The sequence below is a fragment of the Miscanthus floridulus genome, chromosome 10, assembly GCF_019320115.1.
Source record: "Miscanthus floridulus cultivar M001 chromosome 10, ASM1932011v1, whole genome shotgun sequence".
Lineage (NCBI taxonomy): Eukaryota > Viridiplantae > Streptophyta > Magnoliopsida > Poales > Poaceae > Miscanthus > Miscanthus floridulus.
Genome location: NC_089589.1, coordinates 57,870,455 through 57,889,415, shown reverse-complemented (window position 1 = coordinate 57,889,415; position 18,961 = coordinate 57,870,455). Strand labels below are relative to the sequence as shown.

Sequence of the window (18,961 nt, the reverse complement as noted above, 5' to 3'; positions counted from 1 at the left end):
TGACCAAAAGCTTCCATAAATTAACAGATCCAGTATTCCAATGACCAACAACTTAATCAACAATTCTAAACTCGGTTCACATAACTCACTAGACATCACATTTGAACTACTAGTTTCATCTCAGTTCACATTAACATCACAGAAAATAATAAAAAGTTGCCAACCACCAGCAACATAAGTTACTACATAAACAAAATCACCAGCAGGCCCCTTGCTTAATGAACCAGCAGCTACGAGCAGCGCTCATGTCGAAGAAGCATTGTTGATGGCCAAGATACGCTTGAGCAGCGCATTGTTCTCCTCCATTGCCTTGTTGTTTATCTCTATCAGCTGCTTGTACTGCTCCATCTCCTTTTGTGTCCTCGCCAGCTTTTCCTCAGCTTCTTCACTTCTCTTCCTGAGTTCATCGATTTCACCTTGTATAGCAGCCGTAGCTTCAGCTGCTAGTTGCTCCCGAAGCTCGCTTTCATTTGATGATGATGATTTGGAGGATGGCACTGGTTTGATGCCAACACTCTTCAGGAAAAGGTTTGAGCTGTTCTGGGAGAGCACCTGGGACACAACCTGCACACTGGACACTGCTGTCTCACCTTCAGCAACAAGTTCTGTCCTCAAAGCTTCCATATTTGACTGAAACAACAATGACCCATCATTAGTTGATACTTATTGCATTAATTTGAGGAGGAAATATCACACAAGATGTATTTTAAAAAATAAAAACCTATGCTGCATTGACAGAAACTGATGCCAAATAGGTATGCAATCATGAGTCATTTATTTGTTGTCAGGTAAACTGAATACAAGTAGAAGTCAACAACATAGGATTATTATTTAGCAAGTATGTCTAGCTATATTGGATTATGACCAGTTTTGAGCAAAAGACAGAATACAAAATGTTTGAAACAAGACATATTATCCAATTAATGAATAGTTATTGGCACAGCGAAACAGATGTCGTGACTTACAACTGCTTCTCTTGCTAGTTCAGTCAGACCATGTTTGGAGCTGGTATGGCAGGTCTTGAAGGCCTCCACCGCATCAAGTTCTTCATTTTGTTCTGTGCTTGGTTCTGCATTGTTTTTCTTCTTCTTTTGTTTCATAGATAATCAATTACAACAAAGTTTTCTCAGATGAAATGCAAAATGAGTTGTTTAGTGCAAATATGTACAGGGTACTCTTTACTTACATATGCATGTAAGTGTGCCACATAGCTGCGAGAACCCGTAGCTTGATGATACTTGACTTTACGGTGATTCTGCTTGTTCTTTTCACTTGATTCCTACAAGATAATGAACATGTCAGATAAGATCATAGGTTTAAAATGAGAAGATCCTTTGGAAACTGATTGAGAAAGAATATATGACAAGATACCTATTTATCTGAAAAACAGTAAGATGGTAATTTTTCAACTCCTGCAAAGTTGTCTACTCTTTTATGCCCCTATACAACTTCTATGAAATGTACATCTCAAATTGTCTGAATGCTCACCATGAACTGCCTTTCTATTGTTCTGTTCATGATTTTGTCCTTTAGAATATGTTATTCTATCCTTTGATGAATGGACTGATATTTAAGGGCATATTTGTAATCCTTTTTGTTTGCAGGATATATATGACCAACCCTTTTTTCCCAAGTACATTCTGCTAATTGCTCCAATTTAGGAGCTTAGGGAATCTTTATGTTTGAAAATATTTATGTGCTACACTGCTTTTCATTGAAGGGCCTGGGTATAGCAAGAAGGATTGATGAGATGATATGTTTAAAATGAGAAGATCCTTTGGAAACTGAATGAGAAAGAATATATGAGAAGATACCCATACCATGTTTTTTGGATCAGACCACTTTGCAACTAGTGCCTTCCACTGTTCATCAGTCATGCATGCAACTGGAGAAGTTGTCCTAATCTCATTTGCAGGTACACCATTGAAGTATTTATTCTTGAGCCGATAACGCATTTGTCGCACCCTAGAGCGCAGCATATCGGTGCAAGCTTCCTCTGTTGGCTTGTCGTCAGGGTTAATGGCCAAGCGCCCCTAGTCATATGACAATTCCATATTTAGTTAGTCAATTCAGGTTAAACATATATACATGTTAACCATAGAAACAGTAATGCACTTACAGAGAGCTTTCCCACAAAGTTTTTGTAATATTGATCATCTCTCTTGTATTCTTTCCAATGAGGTAGGACAGGAACCTTATCCCGAATGATGACACCAGCCTCAGATGCAAACTTGGCTGCTTGAACAGGTTCATGAGGCCTTCTTTTGCCTTCAGCAACAGCTATGGGCATTCTCCTTCCCATAGCTGTGTTCCCTTGGTGGGTGGCCTGGGTCTCCTTGGGGCTCGCTGTGCAGGAGCTACAAAATAGAATTTGCATTAAAATGATTTAGTTTCATGCAGATAAGCAAAACAGATGACATATTTGAATGACAAAGAAACTATAACTTGCCTTCAGTGTCTTCCTCTCCAGCTACATTGTCTTCATCAGCACCTGTACTGTCTTGAGCACCAGCTCCACTGACTTCCTCTGTAGCTGTATTGTCCTGACCACCAGCTCCATTGCCTTCCTCTGCATCTGTATAAGACCTTTGTGGTGGTATTTCATCATGACCATCTGTAGGATCCTCTACATTCTGGCCATCTCTCGCTGAAGGTTGAAGCCTTTTTGATGATCTTGTTTGGGATTCAGGAGTTTGCACCTGTGATCCTTGAGATGCCCTCACTCTCTTACTAGCCCTAACTCCTGGCGCCATGGTGGGACCTATCTTCTTCTTCTTTGAAGCTAGGACTTTCCGACTATACCCTGCAGGATACTGTGGAAAAAAATCAAGTAAGTCATGTGCATTAATAAGCAAGACCATATATTAAAGAACAGGTATGCAAGAAACAAGATGCATCTAAAAGCAAGGGCATATGTTAAAGAACAGATTAAAAACATTCAAATGCAATACAAATATTCCCCATCCAGTACTTTGAAGATAGAAGAAGCACCTTAGTTGCCAGGGGTTGTGGCTGCACATCAGATTCAGTGTCATCATCATCACTATCTCCTTGATCATCATCTTCAAGGAGATATTCCGATGAATCTGAATCTTCACTATTTGTTTTCTTGTTTGCTGATTTCCCCCTTCTTTGATGCAGATTGTGATACAGAGTTATTAAATTCAGTAGATAGATTTTTAGGCCGAATTCTTGCATCTTCTTTAAATTGTTCGCCACGCGTGTATCCCAGCGTCTCTCATAATCAGTTTTTGGAGGTTCTTACAAAAACAAGCAAATTGTGTCTATTAGAAAATAAAAAGGAGTGAACTAAGTACTAAGAGGTAGTAATACTAGATGCTAGATAGATAAGAGGTAGGAGCTAGTAGTGCCTGCTGAAGAGCTAAGGGATAAGAGGTGATAGGTTATAGGCAACAAGTAATAGGTCAGAGGTAAGAGGTGCAACTTTTTTGTACTGAAGCACAAATACTCTAAATTATCTGAAAATTTTAAAGATAGCTTGTACTGAACTACTCTTTTCCTATCAACACACATGCATGCACTCTGCTACATCCAAATCCAGATCATTAAAATGGTCAAACAGACCACGCCAAAATCTATTTGAAGTCAAGAGTCACAGCTACTTTCAGAATTGTACTACAATTGCTTTCAGAAAACATCACTGCTGCTTCTATTTCAGACAAATACAAGTGCAAAATAGATTACAGATCCAAGATTCAGAATACAATTTGACTGAATGGTTAGCAAACCCTAACTAGATACCAGGGCAATACAATTGTACAACAGAATTCATCAATACAGAAGAGTTTTGCTTACCTTGTTCTTGTTCTGCAGGTCGCTTCCTACCTTGCCCCCTTGTTGCCACCATTGCGGTTGTGGCTAGGTTGCGGATGTAGACCAGGTGCTCGTCGTCGGTGGTCGTCAAAGGGGAAGCAACCCTGGTGCGGTGAACCCTAGTTGACGGGAAAGCAGATCCAGTGCGGCGACGACCCACAATCCGATGGTGGTTAGGGTTAGGTTGAGGCGAGAAAGAGGTGGATGGGGCGAGATAGGTGCATGGGGCGATGAGAGAGAGGGGGATGCGGCGATTGATGTCGGCGAGGACGCAGCTCGTGGGCGGGGACGCAGCTCGTCGACGGTGGTTGTGTCCCGGCGGTGGTGGATAGGGTTGGAGAAATGGGGGGAAGAGAGAATGAGTGGCCGAGGAGGTGACGAGTGCGGGAAATGAGTAAATATACCGGTGTTTTTGGCAGAATTTTTTGACGAGGGAAATTATTTTGGCGCCTTGAGGCGCGAGAGGTTGCGGTCTTTTTTTTGGCATTGCGGGATATGTTTATCAAAGACTGCGCTCGAGAACTAATGAAACCACTTGAGTAGCGCAATGGTATGGCCCTTTGAGTTTGATCCCGAGCTCCCGGGTTCGAACCCAATGATAGCCAATTTTTTTGGGTTTTTTCAATTTTTGGGTTTTGTCAACATTTATTGTGTTTATTCCTTTTTTTATTTCTCCATGTTCTTTTTTTTGCCAGATTTTTAATTAGTACAATATAGCTTAATGATTTACCTTATTTTAGTGTATGATCATGACATAAAAATTTCTAAAAATTTGGTAGGAAACTCTCAAGTACAGTTCTAGGGAAAGGAACTGCCTATTCCGGTCTTTCTCTAAAATAGCTATCTTTGAATTCCTACTTGTAAACAAACTAAACTAATAAATATGCCTAGCTAGCATCCGCCAATGCTTTTTACTATCCCGCGACAACAAAAACTTAGTCCCTTGCCACGCTCGCTTAAATGTGTCTTTCTTTGATAATTAAATACCAAAAGCAGAGCCTTTCTTCCCTTCCTCGACACAGTGGATTGCTTTTTTGCCAGGAAATGAGTTCCTAGACTTTGGGCTTGCATCCTTTTCTCTACTTCCTATATTGAAAGAGTGGACTATAGAGGTTGAGCGATCGATCAAATAGGATAGGATCCTAGCTATCAATTTCCTTGAGTAGAAAGGAAAAGAATTCACCTAAAATGCTTGTTGGGGTAGGTCAAAGAGTATAGGTTTCACCCGGCGTAAGACATAAATCCTAGTCTCGATAAAGCGTGTACCAAAGAGTTTAAAGGGAAAGAAGCAAGGGTAAGGGGCTTTGATGAAAAATAGGTGGTGGCTAAAGACTTCCGCGATCCTTCACTTCCTTAGGGAACAGACTTTCTTTAATAAAATAAATAGGGAGAAGAGACAATAACTAGCTGACTTAGCGTCACCGATCACAGTTCTATATTCACTAAGTGAACGAAATGCTGATTGTTTGCTTACAGCACTAGCCGCCCAACTATTATACCTTGATTGGGGAGAGCAAGGCTTTGTGCCCAAAACAAACAACCTAGCTTGCACTAGCTGATAGAAATAAGGCTCCTTTCTATCTTGACTCAGCGATATCAATATGTTATTCCCCATCTTGCACTTCTCGGAAGAAATAGTGCCCCTCTCTAGGACTTCCTTCTCTCACTCTCGAGGAAGCAAACAGGGCGGGCCAGTCCTAACTGACACTGTACTATAATTGGACAATAATAGCTAAAAATATAGGAAGAAGTTTGAAAATAACTCAAGTATTTCATTTTTAATTTTTATGATATTTTTATTTTTTTAAATGTAACTCAAATATTTTATTTCTTATAAAGATAAAATAAAATAATTACCTACAATAAATAATTATTTCTATTTTTTAAGTTGTCGATATAATTTGATTACAAATGAGTTATTATTGTATAACTTGAAATAGTTGAACTAATTAATCAAACTGTAAACTGAAATCTTAATATTAAAGTTAGATATTTTTGTGGAACCTAGAAAATCAGAAAACTAATAAGATAGTGTCATATTATTGCTAATATTTAGAAAATCACAGAACGTAATATCTAATAAAAAATGTTGCAAAAAAATGGCTACCACAGGGTTTGAACCCGGGAGCTCGATGTCAAACTCAAAGGGCCAGACCATTGCGCTATTCAAGTGGGTTCGTTAGTACTCGAGCGTAGTTTTAGATAAACTCTATGAGATCCGCATCGCCCATGCTTATGAGATCCCGTTTTACCCCTAAACCGTATCCCTTTTCTGCCGCGTCAATCTGGCCCGCTGCCCCCTGGATTCTGCGCTGTCGATGCAGATCGGACGGCCGAGCAAGCGCTTTGGAGGATCAAAAACGGCGACGCGGTGCCGGCTCCCAAAACCCTATCTCACTTCTCTTCGCCCTTTCCGGGCTCACAGTAGACGCGACGCGGGGATGGCAGCCGAGAGCTCACAGCAGACGCGACGCGACAGAGCGCAGCCGAGAGCTCACAGCAGACGCGACGCGGGGATGGCGGCTCCGCCGTGGCACCCCTCGCCGGCGCACGCGTGCGGCCAGAGCCACGCGCGGCACCGTCGAGCGGCACCACGGTGGTGCCCTTTGGCCTGAGCCTGAGGCGGAGATCTAGGCAGGCGCTCAAGCTTAAGGGCTGGCGCCTCGGGAGATCCAGGCGGCCGATGGCGGCGGCGGCTCGGAGGGCTGCTTGCGGTTGCGTCTCGGGCTCGGTCTCGGAGGACTACAATCGGCCACTCAGCCTATACAGGTACCCTCACGGCCTCACCCTCACCCTCACCATCTATTGCACCCGCCACAGCGCACAAAGGCGCCACAGGATGCCATATTTTGACAGAGTATTTTTCACTAGTTGTATGCAGTTCTGCATGAAAGTGGATACAATTTCAATAGAATTTGGACATATAGGTTCACACAATAGATAGGTAGCACTTAAGTTACAGTAACATAGGTCCAGATAACATGATAGGCGGAGATAACATGTCTAGATTACATGTTCAGATTATAGGTTCAGATAACATGTCCAGGGAAAACAAAACAGTAGTGCAGTCTAGGGACATGTCAGTGGTCCATACTAGAAATCATCATCTTCATCGTCTAGGGACATGTCATCATTGTTATCATTGCCACCATCACTACAGTACTGCAGTACTGTCTCATCTTCCTCCTCATCCTCACTATCTTCACGAATAATAGGTTGCTTCTTGCTGCTTATAAGGTCTTGTAAATTTCCTTCAATTATACTGGCTTCTCCACCTTGAATATTGTGCATAACCTCATTATCAGCCCCTGCTTGCACTACATGTTCAGTAACAGAACAATAATCATCCTGATGCACATCATGACCGGCCTCATCTTTTTTAGTGACATCATAAATATTTCTATGTTCAAATTTCTGCACAACTCGCCAATCTTTACCTAAAGATGTGTCTTGCAGGTAAAATATTTTTTTCAATTGAGTTGCTAAGATGAAAGGATCAGTCTTGTACCATAATGACTGCACATTGATGGATTTGAAATGTCCGTCATCTCGAAGGCCTATCGTCTTGCCTTCTTGCTTGAACCAATCGCATCGAAATAGAACCACCGTCCGACGGACTTGAAGATTTGAGTTATATTGCAACTCAATTACCTCTTTAAGGACTCCATAAAAATCTATGTTGTTCCCATTATGTGAACCTTCAGTCATTACACCACTATTTTGTGTCAGAAGGAAAGTCTCACGATCCACAGTGCTATACCGCACTCCATTAACCTTGCAAGCTGCACAAGTCTTAACTCGCAGATCTGGGCCACATGACAGTGCCCACAATCCTTCGCTAACCGATTCTAGATTCTCCTTGCGTTTGTTCTCAATCTGTTGCAACAAAAGTACTCAGTTAACCAATTACATATGGATACTAATGCATTTACTGAACCTAGAAACACAATGTGTAGTGACTTACATGGCACCTAAACCACTTTGCAAATCCTTGTTCAACCATTTTATCAACATCAAGTGCACCTTGCTACTCAAGGTTGTCCCTATACAAGCTGCAGGGCAAAGTTAAGTCATAAGAATAATTTGAAAAATTAGAAATAAAACAAAAACTAATCCCCAAAACATCTAATAGATACTTACTCCAAATATTCCTCAGCTTCTTCACAATTATTTAGCACATACCAAACTAACTTATTGAGGTCAACATCATCAATGTACTGGCTCCTATTAGATCCAACAAGAGTAACACCATGCTTAAAAACAGAGATGTCATCAGGCAATGGCATCTCTCCATCACTACCATCATCATGGTTAAATCTATTGTCAATATCCTCCATATACCTAGAACAAAAAGTCAAGGTGTCACTTGCCATATATGCCTCAGCAATTGATCCTTCTGGCCTAGCCCTGTTCCTTACAAAATTCTTCAAAGTGCCTAGCCGCCTTTCTATTGGGTACATCCATCCGTACTGAACAGGTCCTCTTAGCAGTGCCTCATCAGGAAGATGGACAACCAAGTGCACCATGACATCAAAGAAGGCAGGTGGAAAGATTTTCTCAAGCTTGCATAGGATCAATGGAATTTCTTCTTTTAGCCGTTTGACAACATCAATCCTCAAATTTCTACTACATAGTTCCCTGAAGAAGGTCCCGAGCTCTGCAACTGCTTCATATACATCCTTCCTCACCAGTCCTCTTAGGCCAGCAGGTATGATTCTTTGCAGGAGTATGTGGCAAGAATGTGTTTTCAGCTTTCCCTGCACCTTCGAACCATCTTCACTTATGTATCTTGCTAGGTTAGCCGCATATCCATTAGGAAACTTGATACCTTTGAGAAACTTGCAGAACTCGATTTTCTGATCCTTCCCCAAGACATACGGAGCAGGTGGAGCAGTGACTGAGTTGCCATGCTGCTATAAGTGCAATTCAGGTCTTATGCCCATATCATGCAAATCTAGCCTAGCATTGGTTGTGTCCTTGGTCTTGCCCTGCACATTGAGTAATGTGCCAAGAATGTTTTCACATATGTTTTTCTCTATGTGCATCACATCGAGATTATGTGGAAGCTTCAAATGTTTCCAATATGGCAATCTCCACAACCCAACTTTGCGGCTATAAATCCTTGGACCCTCGTTGCGCTTCCTTTTATTTCTAATAATTTCAGGATGCTGCCCTAGCCTGACATCTTTCACCTTCTCTAGCTCCTCTAGGACCTCCTCCAAAGTGAACTTGCCTGGCTGATCTTTGTTTTCATGCTTACCATCGAAAGCCAAGCTTCTCCGCCATGCATGTGTCCTTGGAAGGTAACGACGATGTCCAATGTAACATATTTTACTCCATATTGCCCGAGACAATGGATCCTTGTCGCAATGAATACATGCATAATACCCTTTTGTTGTTCGCCCTGATAACGTGCTCAACACTAGAAAATCATGTATACACCATAGCACGGCAGCACGAAGGTTAAACTTTCGACCAGTACATGCATCGTAGGTACTGACACCCTTCCATAGATCGAGCAGTTCTTCGATTAGGGGCTCAAGGAACAAATCAAAATCCTTTCCTGGAGATTTTGGACCTGGGATGAGTAAAGACATAAAGCAGTTTGCTGGATTCACTCATTCCCATGGTGGGAGATTCAGCGGTGTTAGAAGCACTGGCCACATACTGTACTGCGTACTCATGTTGCCAAATGGATTGAATCCATCGGTAGCTAAGGCAAGCCTCAAGTTCCTAAAATCATCTGCAAAGGTTGGTTCCCTCGTGTCGAACTCCTTCCATGCTTCTCCATCAGCTGGATGGCTCATTACATTGTCGACTGGCGTCCTCGTTTTCTTGTGCCATTGTGTTTCCTCAGAAGTGCGCTTTGAAGCAAAAATTCTTTTCAACCTTGGCAAAAGTGGAAAATGTCTCAATACCTTATGTGGAACCCGCTTGTTCCCAATTTCATCTCGCCATCTAGACGCCTTGCATACTGGGCACACATTCTCTTTATAATACCTCTTCCGAAACAACACACAATTGTTCTTGCACACATGGATATTTTCGAAACCAAGGCCCAGTTCTCCAAGATATTTCTTGGCCTCATCATATGATTTTGGCAACTCACTCTGAGGGTATCCTGATGACAACAACTTCAGCATTGTGGAAAATGCTATATTGCCAATTCGATAACAAGACTTGATATACAACATCCTCACCAGAAAAGAGAATTTTGAATGGCTAGATCCCGGGCTAAGTGACTTCTTCGCATCTTCAAGGACTCTTGCAAACCTTGGTTGTTCTCCATCAGCCTCTGCCACAGCATACAGATCTCCTATCATCTCTGGTACTCCGTGATCCTCATCATAATCATCATCGGCCACATCCACATGTATCCCAAAGTCATGATCACTTCCTTCGACCTCTTGCTCCAAATTTTCAACTACTACAGTATCTGCCGACTCCCCATGATGAATCCACCTGGTGTATGCAGCTGACATTCCATAAATGTGTATATGGTCATTTACATCATCCTGAGGCCGTAAACTTTGATTAAGACATTTGCTGCATGGACAAAGTATGTGGTTGTCTTCGGGGTATCTTTCACTAACAAATTTCATGAACTCTTCAACTCCTTTCACATATGCAGGTGTGAATTGTGTCCCATAAATCTAGCTTCTATCCATCTGTTTTGAGAGTAAAATAAACCTTGCACCCAGTCCTAAAATTAGAGTAAACTCGACAAAATTCAAAAACACATCCAACACATGCATATATATAAAGAAATTCAAAAACAAATCAAACCTTGTACTGCTCTGTCCCACGTGCCACTACTGCTCTGTCCCACGATCACCGGCGCTCCTCTGTCCCACGCAAACCGCCGCTGCCCTGTCCCACACAAGTCGCCGCTGCCCGACGCTGCTCTCCTTGCCCCACGATCGCCGGCGCTGCTCTGACTGCCCCACAATCGCCGACGCTGGTGCACTGACCCACGCGCGTCGCTGCTGCTCTGTCCCACGAGCGCCGCCGCTACCCAGCGCTCCTCTGCTCGCGCGCCACCAGGCCCATCCCGGGGAAAATCCGAGGCCTTGTACGAAACTAAAAATTGAGGCCTACTAGCTTGAGAAAAGATCAAAACCCATTGTGAATGAATTGGATTACATCCTCTATTCTTTGTTTTTTCTTACGCTTTTCCGAACCTGATTCAAATTTTCTAGACCTATTTGCAGACGACATGGCTTCAATATTTGAACACTATTGTAGTAGGCATCTAGATGAAAAGATGAAAAGAACAAAATTTAGAGATCGGCCCACTACTCGCTATATATATAGTTTGTTGTGATTGTGAATGAATTGAAAAAAATACGAATGATTACTATTTACCTTTAGGGCCTCAGCGCCTCGCCTCGCCTGGGTCTGGGTGCCTCGCCGCTGTCAGGTCAGTTCATCACGCTCAACGCGATACGCGGCCGATAGGGCATCAGGGCGATAGGAGACGTCGAGTCGAGACTTGGGATCGCAGCAATCTGGGAGACAAAACGATGTCCATCCAGCGGCTAGGAAATCATTTTCTATTGGGCTAATAGGCTTGCTAATGGGCGATGTTGCTATTGGGCCAAGGCTTCTGTGCTTACTGCTTAGCTATACGTTTACAAATAGAAAAACTTGCATGCCTTTATCACAAAACGGCGAGTGCTCCAGTGGTAACGCACCAACATGTCTAACAGCAGGTCGCGGGTTCGAATCTCCCTACGTGCACTATTTTTTGGCAAAAAAAGGGAGGCGGAAGGATGCAGGATCAGCTAGACCGTGTGGGCCACGCTGCCCCACTTGTTCGCCGCCACGTCCTCAGGCTGAGACCCACTGGTGGGACCGCATCGCCACATCTTCGTGGTTGGGACCCAATGGTGGGACCACATTGCCATGTCCTCGAGGTGGGACCTGCTGGTGGGACCACGGCGCCACGTCCTCGAGGTGGTACATGAGCCAAACGATCTATGGCGATTTAGTTTTGTTGTTTTATGACGATTCTTTTGTTTTCGTCATTATTCTTCATGCTAAAGCTCCGTCACTTGTTACTTATGACGAAGCTAGAAATTTCGTCATAGAAAGCGCTTGTTCTGTGACGAAATTTGTAAGCGTCATGACTGAATCGTCATTGGTGAACACATTTCTAGTAGTGTTTTCTTTTTTTTTCGATTTTCTTTGCCGAGTGCTGTAGGTAGGCACTCGGCAAAGCGGTTTATTTTTTTTATTTTCTTTGCCGAGTGCCGTGACAATGGCACTCGGCAAAGCTGGGAAGCTTAGTGTCCCAGATTCCCAGCTTTGCCGAGTGTCATGGTCATGACACTCGGCAAAGAAGTGAAAAAATTCATTTTTTTTTGGTTTTTAGTCTTCCATCATTGCAAACAAGATATACATCATATATATATAACACAACTATATATCACACAAATATATACAAATGTATATCACAATCCACCACAAATACAAACATAGCATACAAGTATCACAATCTCGACTCCCAAGTCCAAAGTCCAAACACACAAGCATAGTTCACAAAGTTCACAAGTGCATTAAATCACAACAGTTGCCATTTGAAGCTCACGGCGATGGTCCGAGTTGGGATGGCCCAAACTACGATCCCGGCGACCCTCCGAGGTGGTTCAACGCCGCCCCCGATTGATGCTGCACAAAATAGAAGAGATTGCACGTGAGCGACAAGAGAAGAGATAAATATGCAAGATAAATATCCGCCACTACCACCACCACCACCACATCACCGCCATCACCAACACTTCACCACCACCACCACCACACCACCACCACCACATCACCATCATGACCACCACCACCACCACACCACCACCACCATACCACCACCACCACCATGAGCACCATAACACCGTGACCACCACCACCACCACCACACCACCACCACCACCATGACCACCACACCACCACCACCACCACTAGGTTTCTCTAGGTTTCACTAGGTTTCTCTAAGTTTCAGCATAGAAAGTAAAACTTCGTACTTATACTCACCGGGGTAGAATCAGGACGTTGTGGAGGTGGATCTGGAGCAAGTAGCGTCTGTGGGATCGCCCAACCTTGTTGCTGGCCAATTTGCTGCATGAACTCCTTGGCACAAAGCTGGTGGAAGAAAAAGCTCAACTCTGCTAGCACCTTCCAGACATTCTTAGGGACGTAGCCTCGAACCATCGATGGAAGAAGCCGCTCAATCCATATGTGGTAGTCATGACTCTTCATCCCTAAGACTCGGCCAGTCTCTGGGTTTGCTCCCCTCCTCAGATTCGCTGCATACCCATCTGGGAACTTTAACATTTGCATCCATTGTATCACTTCCGTCCTGTGCTTCTTTTCTAAGACGTAATCAGCCTTAGGCCTTTTCCATGGCTTGCCGTCTCTTGGAGGCAGCATCTCTAGCTTTGGCTATCGCATAGCGTTGCTAGGTCCACTCTGGCCTTAGGGTTGTCCTTTGTCTTGTCAGGAATGTCCATGAGTGTTGCCCAAAGTGCTTCGGCGACATTCTTCTCAATGTGCATTACATCTATATTATGTGGAAGGAGAAGGTCATCAAAATAGGGAAGCCTCTCCAAGCCCGACTTATGAGTCCATATATGTTCAACACCATATCCCACAAAGCAATCTTTCTTTGGATTATCTTTCTTTTGACTATCTTTCTATGGATTGACCACAAGAGCATCTATTAGATGAGTACAAGATGTCATCTCAAAGATTCTCATAATTGGGCAGCGGCATGATTTGAGTTAGCACCTACTCCATCACCTTGGGGTGTGCAAAGGTATATGCATTGCTGCCGTCCTTAGGCCCACTACTTAACCCCAAAGCTTTGGATCCTGCAACTTTTACCTCTCTGCCTGCCTGTTGCCTGAATGAAATGTTGCTGGGGTTGTGTATGGCTATGTTGTCTAGTGGATGGTGAGTGAGTGAGTGCTCTTGTCCTTCACTGCACAAACATTCTCCTGCCTCCCTACAAAGAAAAGCTAAAATTGCCAAGTCTTTCTTTAACAGCAACCAAGTTGCACTTAGGTCACATGATGGAATCAGCTGCGGTTATATATTATTATCACCTTGCATGGGAATTAGATTCCCTCTTTTCCATGTGGGAGGGAGAAAGGTCCTAATCACTTCTTTTGGTGGTGAATATTATAAAGTGCTGCCTAAGCATGCAAAGTGCACGCAGAATGATCTTTAGGGTACATACAAGACACCCTACTTTTTCTTTCTATCAAATGTCCCCTTAGATCACAAGGAGTGTCCATTCTTTCCTCCATGAGATCTTTAGAACAATATAAGGCTGGATGATCCAGGAATATCTCTCTCCCAAGGCGAAAAGATTAAAGGTGCATCCTTAGCTTTCTCTGAATTTTTATTTTAAATTTTTTTTGCTTTCCTTTCCCCTCCCTTGTTCATGCCTGGTTGGTTCATTCCTAGCCTCGATAGGCTCAGCTCTCGTAATGCGATTATGGGTATTTTTGCTTGGCCTTTTGTTTTTCTCCCACTGGCCTTGCATATCCCTATCACTTTATTCTTCGATATCTAGTTGCTTTATTCTCACTTAAAACTCATTCTAGCTACTTTTGCAGACCTTCTGTGTATCATTGTTTTGCTTGATAATTTCCTTTTTGTTGACACTATGTCTGTTTCATGTCATTTTACCGAATATTACTAAAAAATGCCGGCAAAATTCTATTGTGCATGTATATGCCAAGAATATGTAAAACACTTTTTTAGATAATGGAAGAATATCTGGCATCATCCCCACAAGTGAGAGATCAGACCAATGCAAAATTATTACAGGACACAAAAGCTTAAAACAAAAAAACAGTCTCATATACATACATTTTATGTATGTGTGATGTATGCACCGCATATCAACACAATAAATTAATTTATATATGGATTCTTTTTGTATATCTAAATAATGTTTAGGTTGCTGAATTAAGGATTGAAGAGTTGTCATGTCAGTGACAAACATATATTCAGCCTGTTCGCTTGTTGGTTTCAGCCAGAACTTATCAGCTATGGTACAGTATTTTTCCTCTCACAACAAACCAGCACCGGCCAGGCTTATCAGCCTAGAAACTAACCATCGAATATGCTTATTGTACACTTTAGGATTTCTGAATCTGCTTGGGTTCATGCCAAGTTGAAGTTGGGCCTCGTATGGGCTCAGGATCGTGTTGGACAAGGACTGGATAGGGGCTAGAGCTAGGTCATATTGGACTGAGCTAGCGTAGTGCTTACGCTAAATATTCAGCTGAGGAAATGAATACACTCATTTAATTTAATGATGCAATTTTGTTGTTGTTATTGTGTGTGTATAACTATTAGAAACTACAAAATTAGTAGCTATTACATTATTTAATTTAGAAACACATAAGTTATATGTGTATATTCATATTAAAAAACTTGCCAAAACTCATAAATTTGAAGAAATTAGTGATGAAAAATATGCATTGAAAACAGTACAAAGTTAAATGTGTCATATAATTTTTAACCTGATGAGAGACTAACAGACAGTTTTTTTTTGCGAATAATAGAGAGTTTTTAATCATGCATGCTATAACAATGGTGGATCACGCTGGTTGAGTGATCCGACCTACGTGCCAGTGCAATAACCCTGGTCATGGACCGATCTATTGTCGCAACAACCCCCATATTATGCCTAACAACATGGAAGCCCTGCCGCAGGATATATATGATGGTTACTTGATGGCCCCCAAATTCAATGGATCACAGGATTGTCTTGGCTTTGCACATTCAATGCCATTGAATGAGCTAGAGGGTGAGTGTTGTTGATGTGAAGAGCCAACAGAGGTGAAAGGAAGGAGATAGTTAGTGCATTGATTCATCCTTAACGTTTCAATTAGTTTTAAAATATATGCTGTGCTTCATGCAATAAAATATTTATGAAATATATTGTTGAAAACACTATTGATTCCCAAATACCATACACTACAGCAGACGCGTGCTTTGCTGAGTGCAATTGCACTCGGCAAAGCCTTTGCCGAGTGCTGCACTCGGCAAAGAGCTGTCGGCATATCCCCTCACGGCAAAGGCTTCTTTGCCGAGTGCCGCATGTCGGGCACTCGGCAAAGAATTTCCCGAGTGCCACGACGGCACTCGGCAAAGAAAAGCCGCCGTGATGGCCAGGTCACAGTGACGGCCCCTTTATTGAGTGCCACGCGTCGGCACTCGGCAAAGAAATGTGTTTTTTATTTTTTTAAAAAAATGCTTTGCCGAGTGCCTGAATCTGGCACTCGGCAAAGCTTGTTTCACTACTAGGGATGTGTACATTAATGATGCTCTTCTTTCGTCACTAAAGACTCCAAAATCGTCACATATATTATTTTATTACGAAGTTGTGACGATATGGTATTCGTCATTGAATGCGCGTCATATTTTACCTACAGTGACGAAACGTGTATTTTCGTCATAGATGTGCATTTGTTCTATGACGAAATAGCCGTCGTCATAGAAGTGTATTCTTTCTATGACGATCTATTTTCGTCATTGATATAGCCCCTTTTCGTCATGACTTGCCGTCTGTTAGGCGGACAGATGACGTCTACCACGCTGGCAGCTAACGTGTCTTGTCCACATGGCGCGTCCACATTGCAGGTGACGTGTCCGACCATGTGGCAGCTGACGTGGCCAGTGATGTGGATGGTCCACGTGTCCACTTTTTATTGGGCCACAAGGCTTGCTGTGATAGGTTCTCATTTTCGTCACTGAAGTAAATAGAAATTCGTCACAGAATCAATTACCAAATCGTCACAGAAAGGTCAGATAATTCATCACAAGTGCACATGCTGATTTCATTACAGAATGCAAATAATACTAGAATGACCAAAAGCTTCCATAAATTAACAGATCCAGTATTCCAATGACCAACAACTTAATCAACAATTCTAAACTCGGTTCACATAACTCACTAGACATCACATTTGAACTACTAGTTTCATCTCAGTTCACATTAACATCACAGAAAATAATAAAAAGTTGCCAACCACCAGCAACATAAGTTACTACATAAACAAAATCACCAGCAGGCCCCTTGCTTAATGAACCAGCAGCTACGAGCAGCGCTCATGTCGAAGAAGCATTGTTGATGGCCAAGATACGCTTGAGCAGCGCATTGTTCTCCTCCATTGCCTTGTTGTTTATCTCTATCAGCTGCTTGTACTGCTCCATCTCCTTTTGTGTCCTCGCCAGCTTTTCCTCAGCTTCTTCACTTCTCTTCCTGAGTTCATCGATTTCACCTTGTATAGCAGCCGTAGCTTCAGCTGCTAGTTGCTCCCGAAGCTCGCTTTCATTTGATGATGATGATTTGGAGGATGGCACTGGTTTGATGCCAACACTCTTCAGGAAAAGGTTTGAGCTGTTCTGGGAGAGCACCTGGGACACAACCTGCACACTGGACACTGCTGTCTCACCTTCAGCAACAAGTTCTGTCCTCAAAGCTTCCATATTTGACTGAAACAACAATGACCCATCATTAGTTGATACTTATTGCATTAATTTGAGGAGGAAATATCACACAAGATGTATTTTAAAAAATAAAAACCTATGCTGCATTGACAGAAACTGATGCCAAATAGGTATGCAATCATGAGTCATTTATTTGTTGTCAGGTAAACTGAATACAAGTAGAAGTCAACAACATAGGATTATTATTTAGCAAGTATGTCTAGCTATATTGGATTATGACCAGTTTTGAGCAAAAGACAGAATACAAAATGTTTGAAACAAGACATATTATCCAATTAATGAATAGTTATTGGCACAGCGAAACAGATGTCGTGACTTACAACTGCTTCTCTTGCTAGTTCAGTCAGACCATGTTTGGAGCTGGTATGGCAGGTCTTGAAGGCCTCCACCGCATCAAGTTCTTCATTTTGTTCTGTGCTTGGTTCTGCATTGTTTTTCTTCTTCTTTTGTTTCATAGATAATCAATTACAACAAAGTTTTCTCAGATGAAATGCAAAATGAGTTGTTTAGTGCAAATATGTACAGGGTACTCTTTACTTACATATGCATGTAAGTGTGCCACATAGCTGCGAGAACCCGTAGCTTGATGATACTTGACTTTACGGTGATTCTGCTTGTTCTTTTCACTTGATTCCTACAAGATAATGAACATGTCAGATAAGATCATAGGTTTAAAATGAGAAGATCCTTTGGAAACTGATTGAGAAAGAATATATGACAAGATACCTATTTATCTGAAAAACAGTAAGATGGTAATTTTTCAACTCCTGCAAAGTTGTCTACTCTTTTATGCCCCTATACAACTTCTATGAAATGTACATCTCAAATTGTCTGAATGCTCACCATGAACTGCCTTTCTATTGTTCTGTTCATGATTTTGTCCTTTAGAATATGTTATTCTATCCTTTGATGAATGGACTGATATTTAAGGGCATATTTGTAATCCTTTTTGTTTGCAGGATATATATGACCAACCCTTTTTTCCCAAGTACATTCTGCTAATTGCTCCAATTTAGGAGCTTAGGGAATCTTTATGTTTGAAAATATTTATGTGCTACACTGCTTTTCATTGAAGGGCCTGGGTATAGCAAGAAGGATTGATGAGATGATATGTTTAAAATGAGAAGATCCTTTGGAAACTGAATGAGAAAGAATATATGAGAAGATACCCATACCATGTTTTTTGGATCAGACCACTTTGCAACTAGTGCCTTCCACTGTTCATCAGTCATGCATGCAACTGGAGAAGTTGTCCTAATCTCATTTGCAGGTACACCATTGAAGTATTTATTCTTGAGCCGATAACGCATTTGTCGCACCCTAGAGCGCAGCATATCGGTGCAAGCTTCCTCTGTTGGCTTGTCGTCAGGGTTAATGGCCAAGCGCCCCTAGTCATATGACAATTCCATATTTAGTTAGTCAATTCAGGTTAAACATATATACATGTTAACCATAGAAACAGTAATGCACTTACAGAGAGCTTTCCCACAAAGTTTTTGTAATATTGATCATCTCTCTTGTATTCTTTCCAATGAGGTAGGACAGGAACCTTATCCCGAATGATGACACCAGCCTCAGATGCAAACTTGGCTGCTTGAACAGGTTC

The 18,961-nt window shown here is 42.1% G+C and overlaps 4 protein-coding genes across 4 annotated transcripts; all 4 read right to left on the bottom strand.

Moving 5' to 3' along the window:
- LOC136484717 (uncharacterized) lies at positions 1-1,981 on the bottom strand. Its single transcript, XM_066481658.1, has 4 exons — positions 1,821-1,981; positions 1,187-1,279; positions 966-1,088; positions 1-630 (listed from the first exon to the last, which is right to left on the bottom strand). Exons 1-4 carry the CDS (start codon positions 1,977-1,979, stop codon positions 244-246), a joined length of 762 nt encoding a protein of 253 aa, XP_066337755.1. The 5' UTR covers positions 1,980-1,981; the 3' UTR covers positions 1-243.
- A 4,946-nt stretch (positions 1,982-6,927) lies between these two features.
- LOC136487798 (uncharacterized) lies at positions 6,928-7,837 on the bottom strand. The gene is made up of 2 exons (XM_066484906.1): positions 7,799-7,837; positions 6,928-7,710 (listed from the first exon to the last, which is right to left on the bottom strand). The coding sequence occupies exons 1-2, from the start codon at positions 7,835-7,837 to the stop codon at positions 6,928-6,930; spliced, it is 822 nt and encodes a 273-aa protein (XP_066341003.1).
- A 24-nt stretch (positions 7,838-7,861) lies between these two features.
- Positions 7,862-10,316, bottom strand: LOC136488698 (uncharacterized). Its single transcript, XM_066485537.1, has 4 exons — positions 9,503-10,316; positions 9,336-9,412; positions 8,017-8,747; positions 7,862-7,886 (listed from the first exon to the last, which is right to left on the bottom strand). Exons 1-4 carry the CDS (start codon positions 10,314-10,316, stop codon positions 7,862-7,864), a joined length of 1,647 nt encoding a protein of 548 aa, XP_066341634.1.
- Positions 10,317-16,710: 6,394 nt separating this feature from the next.
- LOC136484716 (uncharacterized) lies at positions 16,711-18,691 on the bottom strand. Its single transcript, XM_066481657.1, has 4 exons — positions 18,531-18,691; positions 17,897-17,989; positions 17,676-17,798; positions 16,711-17,340 (listed from the first exon to the last, which is right to left on the bottom strand). The coding sequence occupies exons 1-4, from the start codon at positions 18,687-18,689 to the stop codon at positions 16,954-16,956; spliced, it is 762 nt and encodes a 253-aa protein (XP_066337754.1). The 5' UTR covers positions 18,690-18,691; the 3' UTR covers positions 16,711-16,953.
- Between the last annotated feature and the right edge of the window lie 270 nt (positions 18,692-18,961).